The 17,888-nt window shown below is 33.7% G+C and overlaps 8 protein-coding genes across 8 annotated transcripts; 4 read left to right on the top strand and 4 right to left on the bottom strand.

The window, feature by feature from the left end:
* Positions 1-197: 197 nt before the first annotated feature.
* On the bottom strand, positions 198-1,067 carry LOC141388443 (histone H2B). The gene is made up of 2 exons (XM_073958357.1): positions 1,032-1,067; positions 198-578 (listed from the first exon to the last, which is right to left on the bottom strand). Exon 2 carries the CDS (start codon positions 570-572, stop codon positions 198-200), a length of 375 nt encoding a protein of 124 aa, XP_073814458.1. The 5' UTR covers positions 573-578; positions 1,032-1,067.
* Positions 853-1,227, top strand: LOC141388442 (histone H2A). Its single transcript, XM_073958356.1, has one exon. The coding sequence runs from the start codon at positions 853-855 to the stop codon at positions 1,225-1,227; it is 375 nt and encodes a 124-aa protein (XP_073814457.1).
* Positions 1,228-3,718: 2,491 nt separating this feature from the next.
* On the bottom strand, positions 3,719-4,030 carry LOC141388491 (histone H4). Its single transcript, XM_073958403.1, has one exon. It carries the CDS (start codon positions 4,028-4,030, stop codon positions 3,719-3,721), a length of 312 nt encoding a protein of 103 aa, XP_073814504.1.
* Positions 4,031-4,351: 321 nt separating this feature from the next.
* On the top strand, positions 4,352-4,762 carry LOC141388415 (histone H3). Its single transcript, XM_073958325.1, has one exon. It carries the CDS (start codon positions 4,352-4,354, stop codon positions 4,760-4,762), a length of 411 nt encoding a protein of 136 aa, XP_073814426.1.
* Positions 4,763-6,938: 2,176 nt separating this feature from the next.
* Positions 6,939-7,616, top strand: LOC141388512 (histone H1-like). The gene has a single exon (XM_073958428.1). It carries the CDS (start codon positions 6,939-6,941, stop codon positions 7,614-7,616), a length of 678 nt encoding a protein of 225 aa, XP_073814529.1.
* A 1,043-nt stretch (positions 7,617-8,659) lies between these two features.
* Positions 8,660-9,034, bottom strand: LOC141388486 (histone H2B). Its single transcript, XM_073958397.1, has one exon. The coding sequence runs from the start codon at positions 9,032-9,034 to the stop codon at positions 8,660-8,662; it is 375 nt and encodes a 124-aa protein (XP_073814498.1).
* A 5,618-nt stretch (positions 9,035-14,652) lies between these two features.
* Positions 14,653-15,027, top strand: LOC141388468 (histone H2A). The gene has a single exon (XM_073958381.1). The coding sequence runs from the start codon at positions 14,653-14,655 to the stop codon at positions 15,025-15,027; it is 375 nt and encodes a 124-aa protein (XP_073814482.1).
* A 2,488-nt stretch (positions 15,028-17,515) lies between these two features.
* LOC141388494 (histone H4) lies at positions 17,516-17,827 on the bottom strand. The gene has a single exon (XM_073958407.1). The coding sequence runs from the start codon at positions 17,825-17,827 to the stop codon at positions 17,516-17,518; it is 312 nt and encodes a 103-aa protein (XP_073814508.1).
* Positions 17,828-17,888: the final 61 nt, after the last annotated feature.

Here is a 17,888-nt window from a genome sequence, read left to right as displayed (position 1 = left end):
AATACATGGGAAAATATTATTTTTGCTAGAATTTGAGGAATTTTAAAATTATTTTGGTAAGTTTCTTTATTAAAAAATGTAAATAATGGAAAATAAGTGTTTCGACAAAAATTTGATCTCTTTTAAAATGTTTTTTGTGGCCCTGAAAAGGGCCTTTTATGGTAGAATTTCGACGAATTGATGAAAAATCAAGGCATTTACTTGGAGCTGGTGTATTTAGTAACAGCCTTGGTACCTTCAGAGACAGCGTGCTTAGCCAATTCACCGGGCAACAATAGACGGACAGCAGTTTGGATTTCCCGACTGGTGATGGTAGAGCGCTTGTTGTAGTGGGCCAAACGAGAGGCTTCGGCGGCAATACGTTCGAAGATGTCATTCACGAAACTGTTCATGATGCTCATGGCCTTTGACGAAATACCAGTATCAGGATGGACTTGCTTCAACACTTTGTAAATGTAGATAGCGTAACTCTCCTTACGCTTGGTACGTCTCTTCGATTTATCGCCCTTGGTGATGTTCTTTTGGGCTTTGCCGGCCTTCTTTGCTGCTTTACCACTGGTTTTTGGAGGCATTTTTCACTTTTAATTTTTTTAATCACACAAACACTTTTAACACTGTTCACAAATGATAAAAACCCAGTACCCAAACAGAATATTTCAAGCATTATGTGCTCAAATGTTTCAGGTAGTCGCAGTTGCTGTGTGGAATAGTGGCCAAACAACCCCAGTTTTCGATGTGTGTGTATTAAATGAGCGAGAGAAAAGTATAAATACTAGGGGTTCAAGTGAGTAACGGCATCATTCTGTGTTTTTTCAGTGCTAAGTGAAGTGTTCAAAAAAATATTAAGTGAAAATGTCTGGTCGTGGTAAAGGTGGCAAAGTTAAGGGAAAGGCAAAGTCCCGTTCAAATCGTGCTGGTCTTCAATTCCCCGTCGGTCGTATTCATCGTTTGTTGCGCAAAGGCAACTATGCTGAACGTGTTGGTGCCGGTGCTCCAGTATATTTAGCCGCCGTCATGGAATATTTGGCTGCTGAAGTTTTGGAATTGGCTGGTAATGCTGCCCGTGACAACAAGAAGACTCGTATCATTCCCCGTCACTTGCAATTGGCCATCCGCAACGACGAAGAATTGAACAAATTGCTGTCCGGCGTCACTATTGCTCAAGGTGGTGTATTGCCAAACATCCAAGCTGTTCTCTTGCCCAAGAAGACCGAAAAGAAAGCCTAAATTATCTCGAAAGGTATTATGGAAAAAATACAGACCATCGTATAAGAAGAAGAAAAATCCATACAAAATTCAACCAATCCGTCCTTTTCAGGACGACAAAATATATTTAAAAAGAGAAAAAATCTATTCAAACTATTAATTTTCATTATTTACATTTTATAGGAAAAGAATAAAAATGACCAAAATTTTAATATTTACATTTTATAGGGAAAAAATAAAAATTCCCAAAAAATGATATTTTTCTTAATCGGCGACAACCCTTGATTATTTTGCAAATGACATTTTTTCTTTCATATTTCCTTAGAAAATATGTTCGTTTGTTGTAACTGTTTTTCATTTCTACCCCCCTCAGCAGAATTGTGTTTGTTTTATGTCGCTTTAGTTTTTCACAGAAATAGCGAGACAGATAGAGAGACAGAGAAAGAGAGAGAGCGAAAAAGAGATCATTCGTCTCATCGATGATGTTCGCGCCAATATTCCTTAATCGATGTTCCCGCCAATGTTCGTTCATCGTAAGTTGACGATGTCTGTTATGAATGTGTGTGTGTGGTGTTGTGTGTTTGTTAGTTAGAATAACCAAATGCCTTTACTTACGTTGACGATGATGATGGCCGTTGTTAATGTTGTTGTTGTGGTTGTTAGAGTAGTAAATTATTGGGAAAAAGACTTCTGCCGCCGCGAATTTTGAGGAGAAAAAAGTAACTGTATTTGGAAAGGAAAAAATGCAGAAATGTGCGATTTTGGTGATGTTGTCAGAGCATAGAGTTAGTAATAGAGTGATGACAACATGAAGTGCGCACGGAAAAATTTTTATTTTCAAAGGGAAAAAAGTAGAGTTGTGGAAATAAATTGAGGATCATTGTTAGAAAATAACCAAAATACATAAAATAGAAGAAAAATATGTGATTTTTGTGGACATTTAAGAAAGAAATAAATTATTTTTAGTGAAAAATAAGAAGAAGAAGAAGAAGAAGAAGAAGAAGAAGAAAATTTTCAATGATTTCAACATAAAGTAAAAGAATTTATGTGATTTTTGGGACGTTTGAGAGAAAAAATAAAATATTTTTAGTGAAACATAGGAAGAAGAAGAAGAACTTTTTTAATAATTTCAACATAAAGTAAAAGAAATTTAGAAAATTATGTGATTTTTTTTGGTAATTTAAGGAAATGTGATTTAGTGAAACAAGAAGAAGAAGAAAATTTTCAATAATTTCAACATTAAGTGAGAGAAATTTAGAAAATTATGTGATTTTTTGGACATTTAAGAAAAAAATATTTTTTTAGGGAAACATAAGGAGAAGAAGAAGAAAATTCTCAATAATTTCAACATAAAGTGAGAGAAATTTAGAAAATTATGTGATTTTTTGGAGGATTATGTGATTTTTGAATAAATAAGTAAAAGATAAAATTTTTCTATGCGAGTTCATGAAATGTAAGAAGAAGAAGAAGAATTTTTCAATAATTTCAACATAAAGTGGGAGAAATTTAGAAAATTATGTGATTTTTTGGAGGATTAAGTAAAAGATAAAATATTTTTATATGAAATCATGAAACATAAGAAGAAGAATTTTTTCATGAGCAAATTTTTGAAAAAAGAGATGCTATAAAAATTTTTTAAATATAATTTTAAGAAAAATCGCAGTAAATATTAACAAAATTCAAACTAATTTAATGAAAATTTTTTTAAAAAAGGTAATTTTCATTTTAATTTAAAAAATTTAATAACAATTTTTAATAATTTCATCACAAAATAACAAAAATTTTTACTTGAAGGAAAAAATAAGTACATAACATCGCAGTCAAAAAGATATTGTTGGCTTGGCATAGCATTGATGTGCGTTAGTTATATGAACAAACACACGCACACACCGACCGACGCTAGCGTATACACACATCGTCGTATTATCAAGCAAGCAAGCAGCTACCCTAACAACGAGAGTTGCCGGTAGAACATGTATTAGTGGAAATAAAGGAACATTTTTGTGTATTACGAAAAAGGAATGATCAGAGTTGCCGACGGTAAACATTTTTGAAGGCAAAAAAAAGAAGAAGAAGAAGAAAAAATGTTAAGAAAAAAGGTAATGATCAGAGTTGCCGACGGCTAACATTTTTGAAGGAAAAAAATGGAAAATTATTTGACGATGGAAACAAATTTATGAAAATAAAATTAAATGAGCAGAGTTGCCGAAGGCATTTATTTTTGAAGACAAAAGGGAATATTATTTGAAAAAAAAAAATATGAAATGTGGAAAATGAAAGAAAAAATAAAATGCACTGAAAAAAGTAATATGAAAGAAAATATTTTATGGTTAGTTTTATTTTTCATATATTAAGGTAAGTAGTTTTATTTTTGATATATTTTATTAATTTTTTTATGTTTTTGTAATTTTCAACAAGAAAATATCTCTTTTTAAATATTTTTTGTGGTCCTGAAAAGGACCGATTGTTTTGTTGTAAAAGAAAAATTCTCCAAATAGCGTCAAGAAAATATTTAACCGCCGAAACCGTACAAAGTACGACCTTGTCTCTTCAAAGCATAGACGACATCCATAGCAGTGACGGTTTTACGCTTAGCATGTTCGGTGTATGTAACGGCGTCACGAATAACGTTTTCCAAAAACACCTTCAGAACACCACGGGTTTCTTCGTAGATGAGGCCAGAGATACGCTTTACACCACCACGGCGAGCCAAACGTCTAATAGCTGGCTTGGTAATACCTTGGATATTATCACGTAACACTTTACGGTGACGTTTAGCGCCACCTTTTCCCAAGCCTTTGCCACCTTTACCACGACCAGTCATTTTTCACTTTTTTAAAAATCACTTAACACTTCACGAAAGCACAAGAACGAATGTTTTTTCGAAGGCTGGCGGCTTCTATTTATACAAAAATTGGCCTGTTTGACTAACCAAGAGTCTTAATGGAATACACATGTATTTGTGTATGTGTTAGTACACATTTTGGGCGCGCACAGCTGTCTTTACTGGTTTACCCACCCCTAATCATAGCCGCCTCTTCGAAATTTTCTATAAATACCGCTATATGGATGGATGGCACAGTTATTACAGTGTTAACAGTGTTTGTGTGCATACCTAAGTGAAGTGAAAAAACTAAAGTGAAAAATGGCTCGTACTAAGCAAACTGCCCGTAAATCAACTGGTGGAAAGGCTCCTCGTAAGCAATTGGCCACTAAAGCTGCTCGTAAGAGTGCCCCAGCCACCGGCGGCGTCAAGAAGCCTCATCGTTTCCGTCCTGGTACTGTTGCCTTGCGTGAAATCCGTCGTTACCAGAAGAGTACTGAATTGTTGATCCGCAAATTGCCCTTCCAACGTTTGGTTCGTGAAATTGCTCAAGATTTCAAAACTGATTTGCGTTTCCAGAGCTCTGCTGTTATGGCCTTGCAAGAAGCCAGTGAAGCATACTTGGTTGGTCTTTTCGAAGATACTAACTTGTGCGCCATCCATGCTAAGCGTGTCACCATCATGCCTAAAGATATTCAATTGGCCAGACGTATCCGTGGAGAACGTGCTTAAATTCTTGACGTTTTAAAAACATATTTTTTACAACAAAACAATCGGTCCTTTTCAGGACCACAAAATATTTATAAAAAAGAGATTATTTTTTCATCAAACTATTTATCATTTTTAACATTTTAAATAAATAAATATTTTTCTTTGTGTTTATTTCATTTTTGAGGCTGATTTTAGGAATATTTTAAAATTTTCTTGTATGAGTCATATTTGACGGCGTCAGTAAAAATTTCCCATTAGAAGACACATTTTATTCTTCTTCTTGAAAAAAATATAATATTACAATTTTCCCTTTCAAAGACACATTTCTGCTTCTTAAAAAAGTATTGAAATTTGCTTCTATAGGAAATTTTTGACGGCGTCAGTAAAATTATTCAATTAAATATTTTGTTCTTCTTCTTGACACAAAAAACAAAAATTATGTTATAATTTTTCCCTAAAAAGACATTTTATTCTTCTTCTTGAACAAACTTATTGAAATTTCCTTCTATATGTCATTTTTGACGGCGTCAGTAAAATTTTCCCATTGAAATGCACATTTGTGTTCTTCTTCTTCTTCCTTTTCTATGTGTATTTTTGATGGCGTCAGTAATATTTTCCTATTAAAGTATACATTTATTCTTCTTCTTTCTTTTCTATTGGTCTTTTTGACGCCGTCCGTCCATATTAATTTCTTCTTTAAAGACAATGTTTTTTCTTCTTCTTATTTTCTTCATAACAAATATTTGTTCTATTGAACTTGTTTTTGTGTGTATACTAATGTCCACAAGGCATATGTTCACTAAATTTGGCGCGAAATGTTCTCTGCAATAATGCTCTCATTATTTCTCACTCAATATGGTTGAAATTTTTTGGCGGCAAATGCTCTCTGTTTTGTTTTATTTTTCTTTTCAGATAATGATGAATGAAATATGCAATTTTTTTCTTTTCAGCAATATATATTTTTTAATTTAGTAAAATTTTAGGATAATTTTGTAAAATTATAATTTTTTTGAAAATATTAATCAAAAATTTTATCACATAGAGATGGCGAATATTTCTTGGCCATTTGAAAGGCGTAATACTGCATTTTAGAAAAAAAATTTCTTTTAAGAAAATTGTTTAAATCTTGTATTATTTTTACAAAATTGTCATAGAAAAGGGATTTATTTATTTTATTATATACATTTTTGCAAAAAATATCCAAATTTTTAACGAAATCTTGAAAAAAGTACGTGCGAAAAACTTCAGTAATTCTATATGGTTTTTTCCTTGATATGTACTAGCAAAGGAAGAATTATTTTTGGAGAATATTTTTTGTAAAAATTGATGAAATTTTTACTAAATTTTAACGAAAATGCCCTCATATTTTATTAAAAAGTAATTTTTGAGCGATTTTCATATAATTTAGCAAAAATATTTCAATTTTCAAAAATATTACCTTTGACAGTGAATGTTTGTCCATAGGTGGTATACGGTAATGGGAAGATTTTTTTAACTTTTCCAAAGAAATAACTACTTTTTATGAATAATGTTATAATTTGGTGTAAATATACAGATTCTGAAATGTTTTTTAAGAAATTTTTATAAAACTTAATTAGATTTGAGCTTTTAAATTTCTTTGAAGAAAAACTTTTCTTCATTGAAAATATGCCAACAAGAGGATTTCTGCCGTCTTGGACCACATAAAGATTTTGAATTTTTTTCACAGTGAAAATGTGAAATTTGTTAATATTTTAATTTTATCCTAAAGTAAACATATCAGGCTTTATTCTCAAACAGAATTTGGAAAAATATTTTTGAAAAAATTCATAATTTTTTCAAATTTAGTTACAAATTTGTGATTACATTTTTACAATCTGTGAAGTTAAACGCTTATAACTTTTAAACGGATAAAGGAAATTACACCAAATTTTCGTTAAAATATGGCCTGATATCTATACAAGAAATGTGTAAAATATCTTTTATAAAAATATTCAAAGATTCTTCAGAAAAATTAAATTTCTACGAAAACTTTTGTAAAAAATTAAACACGCTTCCACACAATATTTCGAAAAATATAGCTATTGACTACTATGCACTTCTCATCTTTTCAATGTACCTACCATTTTTAAAAATTGCCAATAACAATTTAATAGTACACATAAATTTGTGAGTGTATTTGTGTTACAGTGAAATATAAACATAAAAGTGAATAATCATGTCTGACGCCGCCGTTGTTGAAGCCACCGCCTCCCCAGTTGCCGCTGTTGAGAAAAAGGCACCAAAGAAGGCCGCAGCCAAAGCAAAGAAACCATCAGCTGCCCCTACTCATCCACCAACCCAACAAATGGTTGACGCCGCCATCAAAACATTGAAGGAACGTGGTGGTTCATCATTGCCCGCCATCAAGAAATATTTGGCCAGCACCTACAAGGTTGATGCCCAAAAATTGGCTCCTTTCATCAAGAAATATTTGAAGAGCGCTGTTGCCAGTGGAAAATTGATCCAAACTAAAGGTAAGGGTGCTTCTGGTTCATTCAAATTGTCCGCCTCGGCTTCCAAGGAACCCAAAGCAAAGACTGCTGAAAAGAAGAAGAAGGCCCCAGCTGCTGAGAAGAAGAAGAAGGCTGCCCCTAAAAAGGCCGCCGGTGAAAAGAAAACCGCTGCCAAGAAGCCATCTGCCGCCAAAAAGACCGCTGAGAAGAAGAAGGCTGACAAAACAAAGGCTAAGGCTGCCAAGAAAACCGGTACAGTTAAGGCTAAACCAGCAAAAACCGCCGCTAAAGCATCTGCCACCAAACCAAAGGCACCCAAGGCAAAAACAGCAGCTGCTAAACCCAAAAAAGCCGCCGCACCAAAGAAGCCAGCTGCCAAGAAAGCCGCCGCCAAGAAGTAATTTTTCCCAGAAAGATTACTTGTTGACAACATTTTTCGATATTCGAAAGCATAATATCTAACAGCCCTTTTCAGGGCTACAAATTAAATTCAAATAGAGAAAATCTTTACTTCAAACTATTTATTATTACTACTATTTATTGTTTTATTACCTAAATAAATAAGAAAAATACACACGTGTCTGATTTTAGGAAAAATATTACCCTCACTAATTACTTTTCCTATTAGGTAATTAACATTGAGCCTGTTTTATTATGGGCATTCCACAAAATAACACCACAAACGGATTAAAATTTTAGTCCGGGTCATAAAATAAATGTGACTAATTTTTGTTTGTCTAATTATGGTCATTTTCATCTAATTTCATATTTTAGGAATTTTCCATTTAATATTCAAAAATGATAATTTTTTCTCTTTGCAAAAATTGTTTGCTGGGTAAAAGGAGATTATTTTAATCAGGAATGTTTTTCTATTCTAATGAAGTTATGTTGCAACTCTATTTTATTTCTCTTTCTATTTTCCCCTAATTCTATTTTTTCCATTGAAAGAAGTCCCGTTAATTTTTGCGCCACCACCAAAAATTTCCCCTTAAAAATGTTCGCGCTTCATATTTGGCATTGGCGTAGTGAAGTGTTACAGGCAAAATGCTTATACATGCTTGTTGTTCGTTTATACATTTTCGATATTGGTGGTGACTGCCGACGGCAATACAAAGTAACATCGCACAAGCACACACACACATACCCATACAGTGGATGGCGTGTTGTTGTACACACATAGAGTAGCCAAGCAAGCAAAAAAGCAATATGAACCACGGCAAAACAAGAATTGACGGCGTCATTTAGTAAATACATGGGAAAATATTATTTTTGCTAGAATTTGAGGAATTTTAAAATTATTTTGGTAAGTTTCTTTATTAAAAAATGTAAATAATGGAAAATAAGTGTTTCGACAAAAATTTGATCTCTTTTAAAATGTTTTTTGTGGCCCTGAAAAGGGCCTTTTATGGTAGAATTTCGACGAATTGATGAAAAATCAAGGCATTTACTTGGAGCTGGTGTATTTAGTAACAGCCTTGGTACCTTCAGAGACAGCGTGCTTAGCCAATTCACCGGGCAACAATAGACGGACAGCAGTTTGGATTTCCCGACTGGTGATGGTAGAGCGCTTGTTGTAGTGGGCCAAACGAGAGGCTTCGGCGGCAATACGTTCGAAGATGTCATTCACGAAACTGTTCATGATGCTCATGGCCTTTGACGAAATACCAGTATCAGGATGGACTTGCTTCAACACTTTGTAAATGTAGATAGCGTAACTCTCCTTACGCTTGGTACGTCTCTTCGATTTATCGCCCTTGGTGATGTTCTTTTGGGCTTTGCCGGCCTTCTTTGCTGCTTTACCACTGGTTTTTGGAGGCATTTTTCACTTTTAATTTTTTTAATCACACAAACACTTTTAACACTGTTCACAAATGATAAAAACCCAGTACTTTTACTTTTCATATTGCCATTTATTTTCAAATTTCATTCATTTTAATTACAAAGGTACTTAATGGCTAAAGTACATATTGAGTTAATAACTAAACATTCTCTATGTATCATTACAATACTTCTCTTAGAGACTACTATATTTATTTTAAGTTTGTGCATATGTTGCAATCATTTACATTTTTCTTTGTTCTTTCGAATTCAATGTTATTTTAAATTAGAGCCCAAAAATCACAAAAAGGCTGGAATAAAAATCTTAAAATAAAACTTACAAACTAAATAAATACTATAAAAAGATAACTTATAATAAACTTAACATAACTATATACAAAATTTACAAAATTTACTTATTGTGCCATATCGTAGACAGGATTTGTGTTTGCGTCAAAGCGGTGGTACCTTCTGTGGTAATAAATAAGTTTTTCGTCATTAAATACCAAGCCTTCACTGTTGAGCTTGAGTAAAGCAACAGGAGGTAAGTGTCTTCTATTTGTAATATTTCTTAATTCTTCATCAAAAGTAATGAAATCTTTTATAATATCATTATCTATGTCTTGACACCTTTCGAAGAATTCTAACAATATGTTTACCATGAACACATCAATTCTACTGAAGTGTACTGCATTATAGATACTTTTATTTGCTGGTGATCTGAGTTCGCCCTCACTATTTAGAACTGTTTTCATCCCTAAAGAAGCAGACAGAACTTTTCTCTCGAATATCCTTAGCCTTTCCATCTGGGCAGAAGATATGTCTACCCAGGCAGGAAAGGAGTAGGCTATAATTGGCCTAATTATTTGCCTATAAATTAAAAGTTTTATTTGGCTTGTTAGACCTCCTCTTCTTTTAAATATTCTCTGATAGGTGAAATAGACTCTTTTGGCTTTGGTCAATGTATAATCAATGTGCCTAATGAAATTGAACTTTCTACAGAACATGATACCTAAATATTTCATTTGGTCTGAAGCTGTGATAAGTTCATTTCCTGCTTTTATGGCAGGTTTATATCTTTTAAGGCTAGGATAGGTAGCCTTAGGTTTCCCACTAATCATTATAGAGCGACATTTTTGGACATTTAATTTTAGTTTCCACTTTTTGAAGTAGTCACACAACTTCACCATATATTGATTGAGTCTTCTTTCAAGAGTATGACCAAATCGACCGCGTAGAGCTAGCAAAACATCGTCTGCATATGTTAGGAGCAACCCTCCTTCAGGCGGGGTAGGTATGTCACTGATGAAGATATTGTACAACACTGGTCCAAGGAGTGAGCCTTGTGGCACACCCGCTTGGATCGAGCGTTGCACAGATATACTATCACCAACTTTGACCCTAAATTGCCTGTCCTTTAGGAAGGCTGCTACCATCCTACACGATTGGGAGTCAAACCCAAAAGACTGCATTTTATACAAAATTCCGCTTTGCCAAACGGAATCGAATGCCTTCTCAAAATCAAGGCTTACTGCAATAGTGCCCATTATTCTCTTAAACCCATTGGCAACATAAGTCGAAAATGCTGTGAGGGCATGCGTTGTGGAATGTCTAGGCCTAAATCCGAATTGACAATCCCTCAAGATTCTACGTTCCTCTATAGTTTGTTTGATCCTTTCAAGTAGAAAATATTCAAAGAGTTTTCCGAAAGGAGACAATAATGAAATAGGCCTATAACTTCCACAATTTCTTGCATCAGCGTTAGGCTTTTTTATAGGAATAATTAGGGCTTGTTTCCATTTGCTTGGAAAATAGCCTATATTCAGAGAGTGATTAATAATTAACGTAAGGAATGTTAAAATTACATTACCTGTATGTTTAAGTACTACGTCTGGTATTCCATCTATCCCAGAAGATTTTTTCGATGATCTTTTCTTAATCGCTGATGCTACCTCTTTAGGCTTTACAAAACCTCCCTCATACCACTTTGTCATATCATTTATTATTGATCCCTCTGCAGTAAAATCATCGCAAAAGTTTATTAGCGGTGTTTGACTCTCAATTCCACTGATGGCATCATTTACGAGACCATCAAAGGAATTGGCAGACAAAGCTCCTACTGATTGATGATTTTTCTGCAGATGATCAGCAAATATCTCAGCTTTTATGTTATTATTATTTATGTGTATCCCATCTGAATTTATTATTGTAGGAATCGGCTCCTTATGTGAAATACCAGCAGCTCTTTTAACTTGTCGATATGTTTTGGAGTTAATACTAATACCCTCTAAATAATTAGTGTAACGATTTCCCTCAAATATTATAATTTGTTCTTTTATTATTATTCCAAGATTTTTAATATCAGCCCTTATGATGGAGTGTCGCTGTGGGTCACCAGATCTGCGTAATATTTGTCGCAGTCTTTTTCTCTCTTTAATAAACCGCCTAATGTGTTGGGGAAGTTCACCTAACACATGGTTTCTATATTTAACTTTGGGAACACTATGTTCTATGGCTTCAGTGAAGACATTAGTAAGGCCCTCAATGGAAGAATCAATTTCTTCGATGGTTGAATTTCGGTTTGTTGGAAGAACATGGTCTTGTATCCCATGTCTTATTAATCTTTGGAATCTGTTAATATTAATTTTGTCATAATTATAATATGTTTGTTCTTCTTCAATTTGTAATGTATTTGTGACTATATTTATTTCAACCCCCATATGATCTGATTCAAAATCGTGTGTTTTTAGTGGTTCACTATTTTCTAATATGACACCTGATGATATAATGAAAAAATCAATATATGAATTTTCTACTCTATTGTACCTAGTGGGACCAGCTGTCGGGCAGATGGTCAAGTCTGGATTAGTAATTAGATAGTCTTGTAATTCGCGACCTCTTATGTTATTGGTAGTTCCTCCCCAATCTTCATGCTTAGCGTTCAGATCACATCCAACAATTATATCGTTGGTTGCCCCCAGATTCGCAATTTCATCAAGATCGGTAGGTGTGATATGAAGATTAGTACCTGGTGGGTAATACATTGATATTATCAACATATGGGTACCATCTGCTCTGTACAGCTTAATCCCACAAGATTCTATCTGACCTGTATTTATTGTAATTTCCTCAAATCTATAATTGTTTTTGACAAGAATTCCTGTGCCTCCTCCTGCACGTCCTATTCTACATTTTTTATGAAGTGCATATCCCTCAATGTCTAATTTATGTTTTTCAGTTAACTTATGCTCTGCAAGGAGCACCACATCTGGTTTGTGTTTTTTTATAAAATTTTTAAGGTAGTGTCTTTTTTCGATTGACACCACTGAATTAACGTTGAGGAATATGCACTTCAACATTGATATCCTGTAATATGCATCAAGAGTTTTAAGAAGGCAGTATCTTTGCCTTCTGTTTCAAGAATCTCTTGATATTTTGAATGGAATTGCTCAAGATTTTTTACTAGTTCCGGTAGAGTTTTACCAAAGGTATTTTTGCAGTTATTGGCAATAGACATTGTCATATCTGCAGAATTATTCATGCTAAATACTTGACTGGTTGTCCTAGTATTCCTAATTGGCTGAGTGTTTTCCCTAACTGCAGGTTTAACGGCGTTAGATACTTGTGTGGGTGGCTTAGTACTCTTTCCTAATTGATTATTTCCCCTAACTGCTGAAGCATAATGGGGTTCAGATCTGGTTTGGAAGATTTGATCTCTTCTAGCCTGATTTATATTCTCTTTTTCTTTTTGTGAATCCCTTTTTCGTTGAAGGAATGCCTGTCTGATTGGACAATCTGGAGAGCTAGCAACGTGTCCCTCTGTTTTGCAATTTATGCATTTAATAGGAGGCCTAGGTGCAGCATTATATGTTGCAATATCCTCTTTTTCCCTATCTTCCATTGGTAGAATAACACAGCTGGCTGGGCCATGGTCTCCACCGCACTTGACACAACGGTAGGGCATGTTACAGTTATGCGACACATGCCCAAATCGTTGACAATTATGGCACTGAATAATTTCCTTGCCCCTGTCTTTCTCCCAGTCTACAAAACAGCCAAAAATTTTACGTAGCTTATACAATTCTTGCAAATTTGTGTTTCTGGATAATTTAAGTACCCATGTATATTTAGAAATATTAATAGCATCTAGAACTTCTACTTTAAAGTCTAAATTTTCTAAAAATTCTTTAATGGATTGTTTACTATATTCATTTGAAAGACGTTTAACTATTACTGAATATGGTAAAAGTTGTTTAGGTGTATGCGTATGGTAGCGATATTTTCTCTCACGCAGGAGAGTTGTAACTTTATCGAAATTATCTAGTCCTGTTATACGTACTGATAATAATCTATCTCTAATCACCTTTACCCCGTGATTTTCTCTTCCAATATGAAGATCTAATATGTCTGATAACTCTTTTACACTTGTGTCATAAACAGTTATTGCTGGTAGGCTCTTACCCTTTCCATAATTTGATTGTTTAGCTGCTCTCCTTGGTGTTGTTGCTGCTGGCTGTGTTGTTGTCTCTGCTGTTTCTGCTGAAGCTGCATTCGTGTTTATTGTTGTTTTTACTGCACTTGTTGTTGCTGCATTATCATTTGTTGTTGTAAAGGATGTAACTCTGCTCTTCTTATTATTTGGCTTCTTCCCAGGCAATATGGGCTTGTTGAATGCCTGTGTTGACGCTTTGGCCGCGTCCATCTCTGTTATTGATAACGGCGTTTCTTCTGAAGGATGTTGGCTCTGATATTTACCAACATCTTCAGTTTCCATGTTATGTTGATTAAAGGCATTCGTTGCCTTATTGTTGTTGTCTGCATTTATTTGCAACTGCATCTGTTTTATAGTTCTAATATAACTATTTTCTTTCTTGGCTAACTCGCCAATGCGTACAGCTGCTTCTTCTTGCAGTTTTTTGATTCGGTTTAATTCTTCCATGAGAATTAGGTTTGTCTTTTCTGACTCTGCTAGTTTATTTTGAATTTCCCGCAATTGGGCTTCAAGTTTACGATTCTGGTATACGGCTTCATCATCACTTTTCTGACTCTGCCTCTTCTTCCTTTCTTTCTTTTTAACTTCCTTTTTTATGCCGGAAGCGAATTCTTGATTATTATTGTTATTTGCAAAAACGGAGCTGTTTGCAAATAGCGCACCTTCTTTTTCGTCTACAAGAGACAGGTTATCGTCGTCCATAGACGACATGCCGACGGCAATCTATTTTGCCGCCGACAAAACCAATAGTTGTGTTGTTGTTCCACAATACCACAAATCTTGAATTTTAAGTTCGAAAACAAAATTTGTTTTATCTCTTTGTATTGTGGTTTTTAGACACTAGCACTTTTCACTTTTAGTTTTTTGAATCACACAAACACTTTTAACACTGTTCACAAATGATCAAAACCCAGTACCCAAACAGAATATTTCAAGCATTATGTGCTCAAATGTTTCAGGTAGTCGCAGTTGCTGTGTGGAATAGTGGCCAAACAACCCCAGTTTTCGATGTGTGTGTATTAAATGAGCGAGAGAAAAGTATAAATACTAGGGGTTCAAGTGAGTAACGGCATCATTCTGTGTTTTTTCAGTGCTAAGTGAAGTGTTCAAAAAAATATTAAGTGAAAATGTCTGGTCGTGGTAAAGGTGGCAAAGTTAAGGGAAAGGCAAAGTCCCGTTCAAATCGTGCTGGTCTTCAATTCCCCGTCGGTCGTATTCATCGTTTGTTGCGCAAAGGCAACTATGCTGAACGTGTTGGTGCCGGTGCTCCAGTATATTTAGCCGCCGTCATGGAATATTTGGCTGCTGAAGTTTTGGAATTGGCTGGTAATGCTGCCCGTGACAACAAGAAGACTCGTATCATTCCCCGTCACTTGCAATTGGCCATCCGCAACGACGAAGAATTGAACAAATTGCTGTCCGGCGTCACTATTGCTCAAGGTGGTGTATTGCCAAACATCCAAGCTGTTCTCTTGCCCAAGAAGACCGAAAAGAAAGCCTAAATTATCTCGAAAGGTATTATGGAAAAAATACAGACCATCGTATAAGAAGAAGAAAAATCCATACAAAATTCAACCAATCCGTCCTTTTCAGGACGACAAAATATATTTAAAAAGAGAAAAAATCTATTCAAACTATTAATTTTCATTATTTACATTTTATAGGAAAAGAATAAAAATGACCAAAATTTTAATATTTACATTTTATAGGGAAAAAATAAAAATTCCCAAAAAATGATATTTTTCTTAATCGGCGACAACCCTTGATTATTTTGCAAATGACATTTTTTCTTTCATATTTCCTTAGAAAATATGTTCGTTTGTTGTAACTGTTTTTCATTTCTACCCCCCTCAGCAGAATTGTGTTTGTTTTATGTCGCTTTAGTTTTTCACAGAAATAGCGAGACAGATAGAGAGACAGAGAAAGAGAGAGAGCGAAAAAGAGATCATTCGTCTCATCGATGATGTTCGCGCCAATATTCCTTAATCGATGTTCCCGCCAATGTTCGTTCATCGTAAGTTGACGATGTCTGTTATGAATGTGTGTGTGTGGTGTTGTGTGTTTGTTAGTTAGAATAACCAAATGCCTTTACTTACGTTGACGATGATGATGGCCGTTGTTAATGTTGTTGTTGTGGTTGTTAGAGTAGTAAATTATTGGGAAAAAGACTTCTGCCGCCGCGAATTTTGAGGAGAAAAAAGTAACTGTATTTGGAAAGGAAAAAATGCAGAAATGTGCGATTTTGGTGATGTTGTCAGAGCATAGAGTTAGTAATAGAGTGATGACAACATGAAGTGCGCACGGAAAAATTTTTATTTTCAAAGGGAAAAAAGTAGAGTTGTGGAAATAAATTGAGGATCATTGTTAGAAAATAACCAAAATACATAAAATAGAAGAAAAATATGTGATTTTTGTGGACATTTAAGAAAGAAATAAATTATTTTTAGTGAAAAATAAGAAGAAGAAGAAGAAGAAGAAGAAGAAGAAAATTTTCAATGATTTCAACATAAAGTAAAAGAATTTATGTGATTTTTGGGACGTTTGAGAGAAAAAATAAAATATTTTTAGTGAAACATAGGAAGAAGAAGAAGAACTTTTTTAATAATTTCAACATAAAGTAAAAGAAATTTAGAAAATTATGTGATTTTTTTTGGTAATTTAAGGAAATGTGATTTAGTGAAACAAGAAGAAGAAGAAAATTTTCAATAATTTCAACATTAAGTGAGAGAAATTTAGAAAATTATGTGATTTTTTGGACATTTAAGAAAAAAATATTTTTTTAGGGAAACATAAGGAGAAGAAGAAGAAAATTCTCAATAATTTCAACATAAAGTGAGAGAAATTTAGAAAATTATGTGATTTTTTGGAGGATTATGTGATTTTTGAATAAATAAGTAAAAGATAAAATTTTTCTATGCGAGTTCATGAAATGTAAGAAGAAGAAGAAGAATTTTTCAATAATTTCAACATAAAGTGGGAGAAATTTAGAAAATTATGTGATTTTTTGGAGGATTAAGTAAAAGATAAAATATTTTTATATGAAATCATGAAACATAAGAAGAAGAATTTTTTCATGAGCAAATTTTTGAAAAAAGAGATGCTATAAAAATTTTTTAAATATAATTTTAAGAAAAATCGCAGTAAATATTAACAAAATTCAAACTAATTTAATGAAAATTTTTTTAAAAAAGGTAATTTTCATTTTAATTTAAAAAATTTAATAACAATTTTTAATAATTTCATCACAAAATAACAAAAATTTTTACTTGAAGGAAAAAATAAGTACATAACATCGCAGTCAAAAAGATATTGTTGGCTTGGCATAGCATTGATGTGCGTTAGTTATATGAACAAACACACGCACACACCGACCGACGCTAGCGTATACACACATCGTCGTATTATCAAGCAAGCAAGCAGCTACCCTAACAACGAGAGTTGCCGGTAGAACATGTATTAGTGGAAATAAAGGAACATTTTTGTGTATTACGAAAAAGGAATGATCAGAGTTGCCGACGGTAAACATTTTTGAAGGCAAAAAAAAGAAGAAGAAGAAGAAAAAATGTTAAGAAAAAAGGTAATGATCAGAGTTGCCGACGGCTAACATTTTTGAAGGAAAAAAATGGAAAATTATTTGACGATGGAAACAAATTTATGAAAATAAAATTAAATGAGCAGAGTTGCCGAAGGCATTTATTTTTGAAGACAAAAGGGAATATTATTTGAAAAAAAAAAATATGAAATGTGGAAAATGAAAGAAAAAATAAAATGCACTGAAAAAAGTAATATGAAAGAAAATATTTTATGGTTAGTTTTATTTTTCATATATTAAGGTAAGTAGTTTTATTTTTGATATATTTTATTAATTTTTTTATGTTTTTGTAATTTTCAACAAGAAAATATCTCTTTTTAAATATTTTTTGTGGTCCTGAAAAGGACCGATTGTTTTGTTGTAAAAGAAAAATTCTCCAAATAGCGTCAAGAAAATATTTAACCGCCGAAACCGTACAAAGTACGACCTTGTCTCTTCAAAGCATAGACGACATCCATAGCAGTGACGGTTTTACGCTTAGCATGTTCGGTGTATGTAACGGCGTCACGAATAACGTTTTCCAAAAACACCTTCAGAACACCACGGGTTTCTTCGTAGATGAGGCCAGAGATACGCTTTACACCACCACGGCGAGCCAAACGTCTAATAGCTGGCTTGGTAATACCTTGGATATTATCACGTAACACTTTACGGTGACGTTTAGCGCCACCTTTTCCCAAGCCTTTGCCACCTTTACCACGACCAGTCATTTTTCACTTTTTTAAAAATCACTTAACACTTCACGAAAGCACAAGAACGAATGTTTTTTCG

Source organism: Musca autumnalis, unplaced genomic scaffold (assembly GCF_047663935.1).
Source record: "Musca autumnalis isolate F117 unplaced genomic scaffold, ASM4766393v1 scaffold_93, whole genome shotgun sequence".
In the NCBI taxonomy this organism is placed as follows: Eukaryota; Metazoa; Arthropoda; class Insecta; order Diptera; family Muscidae; genus Musca; species Musca autumnalis.
This window is presented reverse-complemented; position numbering and strand designations above follow the sequence as displayed.

Coding starts and splice junctions, on each gene's coding strand:
- LOC141388443 (XM_073958357.1), bottom strand. CDS start 572: ATGCCTCCAAAAACCAGTGGTAAAGCAGCAAAGAAGGCCGGCAAAGCC.
- LOC141388491 (XM_073958403.1), bottom strand. CDS start 4,030: ATGACTGGTCGTGGTAAAGGTGGCAAAGGCTTGGGAAAAGGTGGCGCT.
- LOC141388494 (XM_073958407.1), bottom strand. CDS start 17,827: ATGACTGGTCGTGGTAAAGGTGGCAAAGGCTTGGGAAAAGGTGGCGCT.
- LOC141388442 (XM_073958356.1), top strand. CDS start 853: ATGTCTGGTCGTGGTAAAGGTGGCAAAGTTAAGGGAAAGGCAAAGTCC.
- LOC141388415 (XM_073958325.1), top strand. CDS start 4,352: ATGGCTCGTACTAAGCAAACTGCCCGTAAATCAACTGGTGGAAAGGCT.
- LOC141388468 (XM_073958381.1), top strand. CDS start 14,653: ATGTCTGGTCGTGGTAAAGGTGGCAAAGTTAAGGGAAAGGCAAAGTCC.
- LOC141388512 (XM_073958428.1), top strand. CDS start 6,939: ATGTCTGACGCCGCCGTTGTTGAAGCCACCGCCTCCCCAGTTGCCGCT.
- LOC141388486 (XM_073958397.1), bottom strand. CDS start 9,034: ATGCCTCCAAAAACCAGTGGTAAAGCAGCAAAGAAGGCCGGCAAAGCC.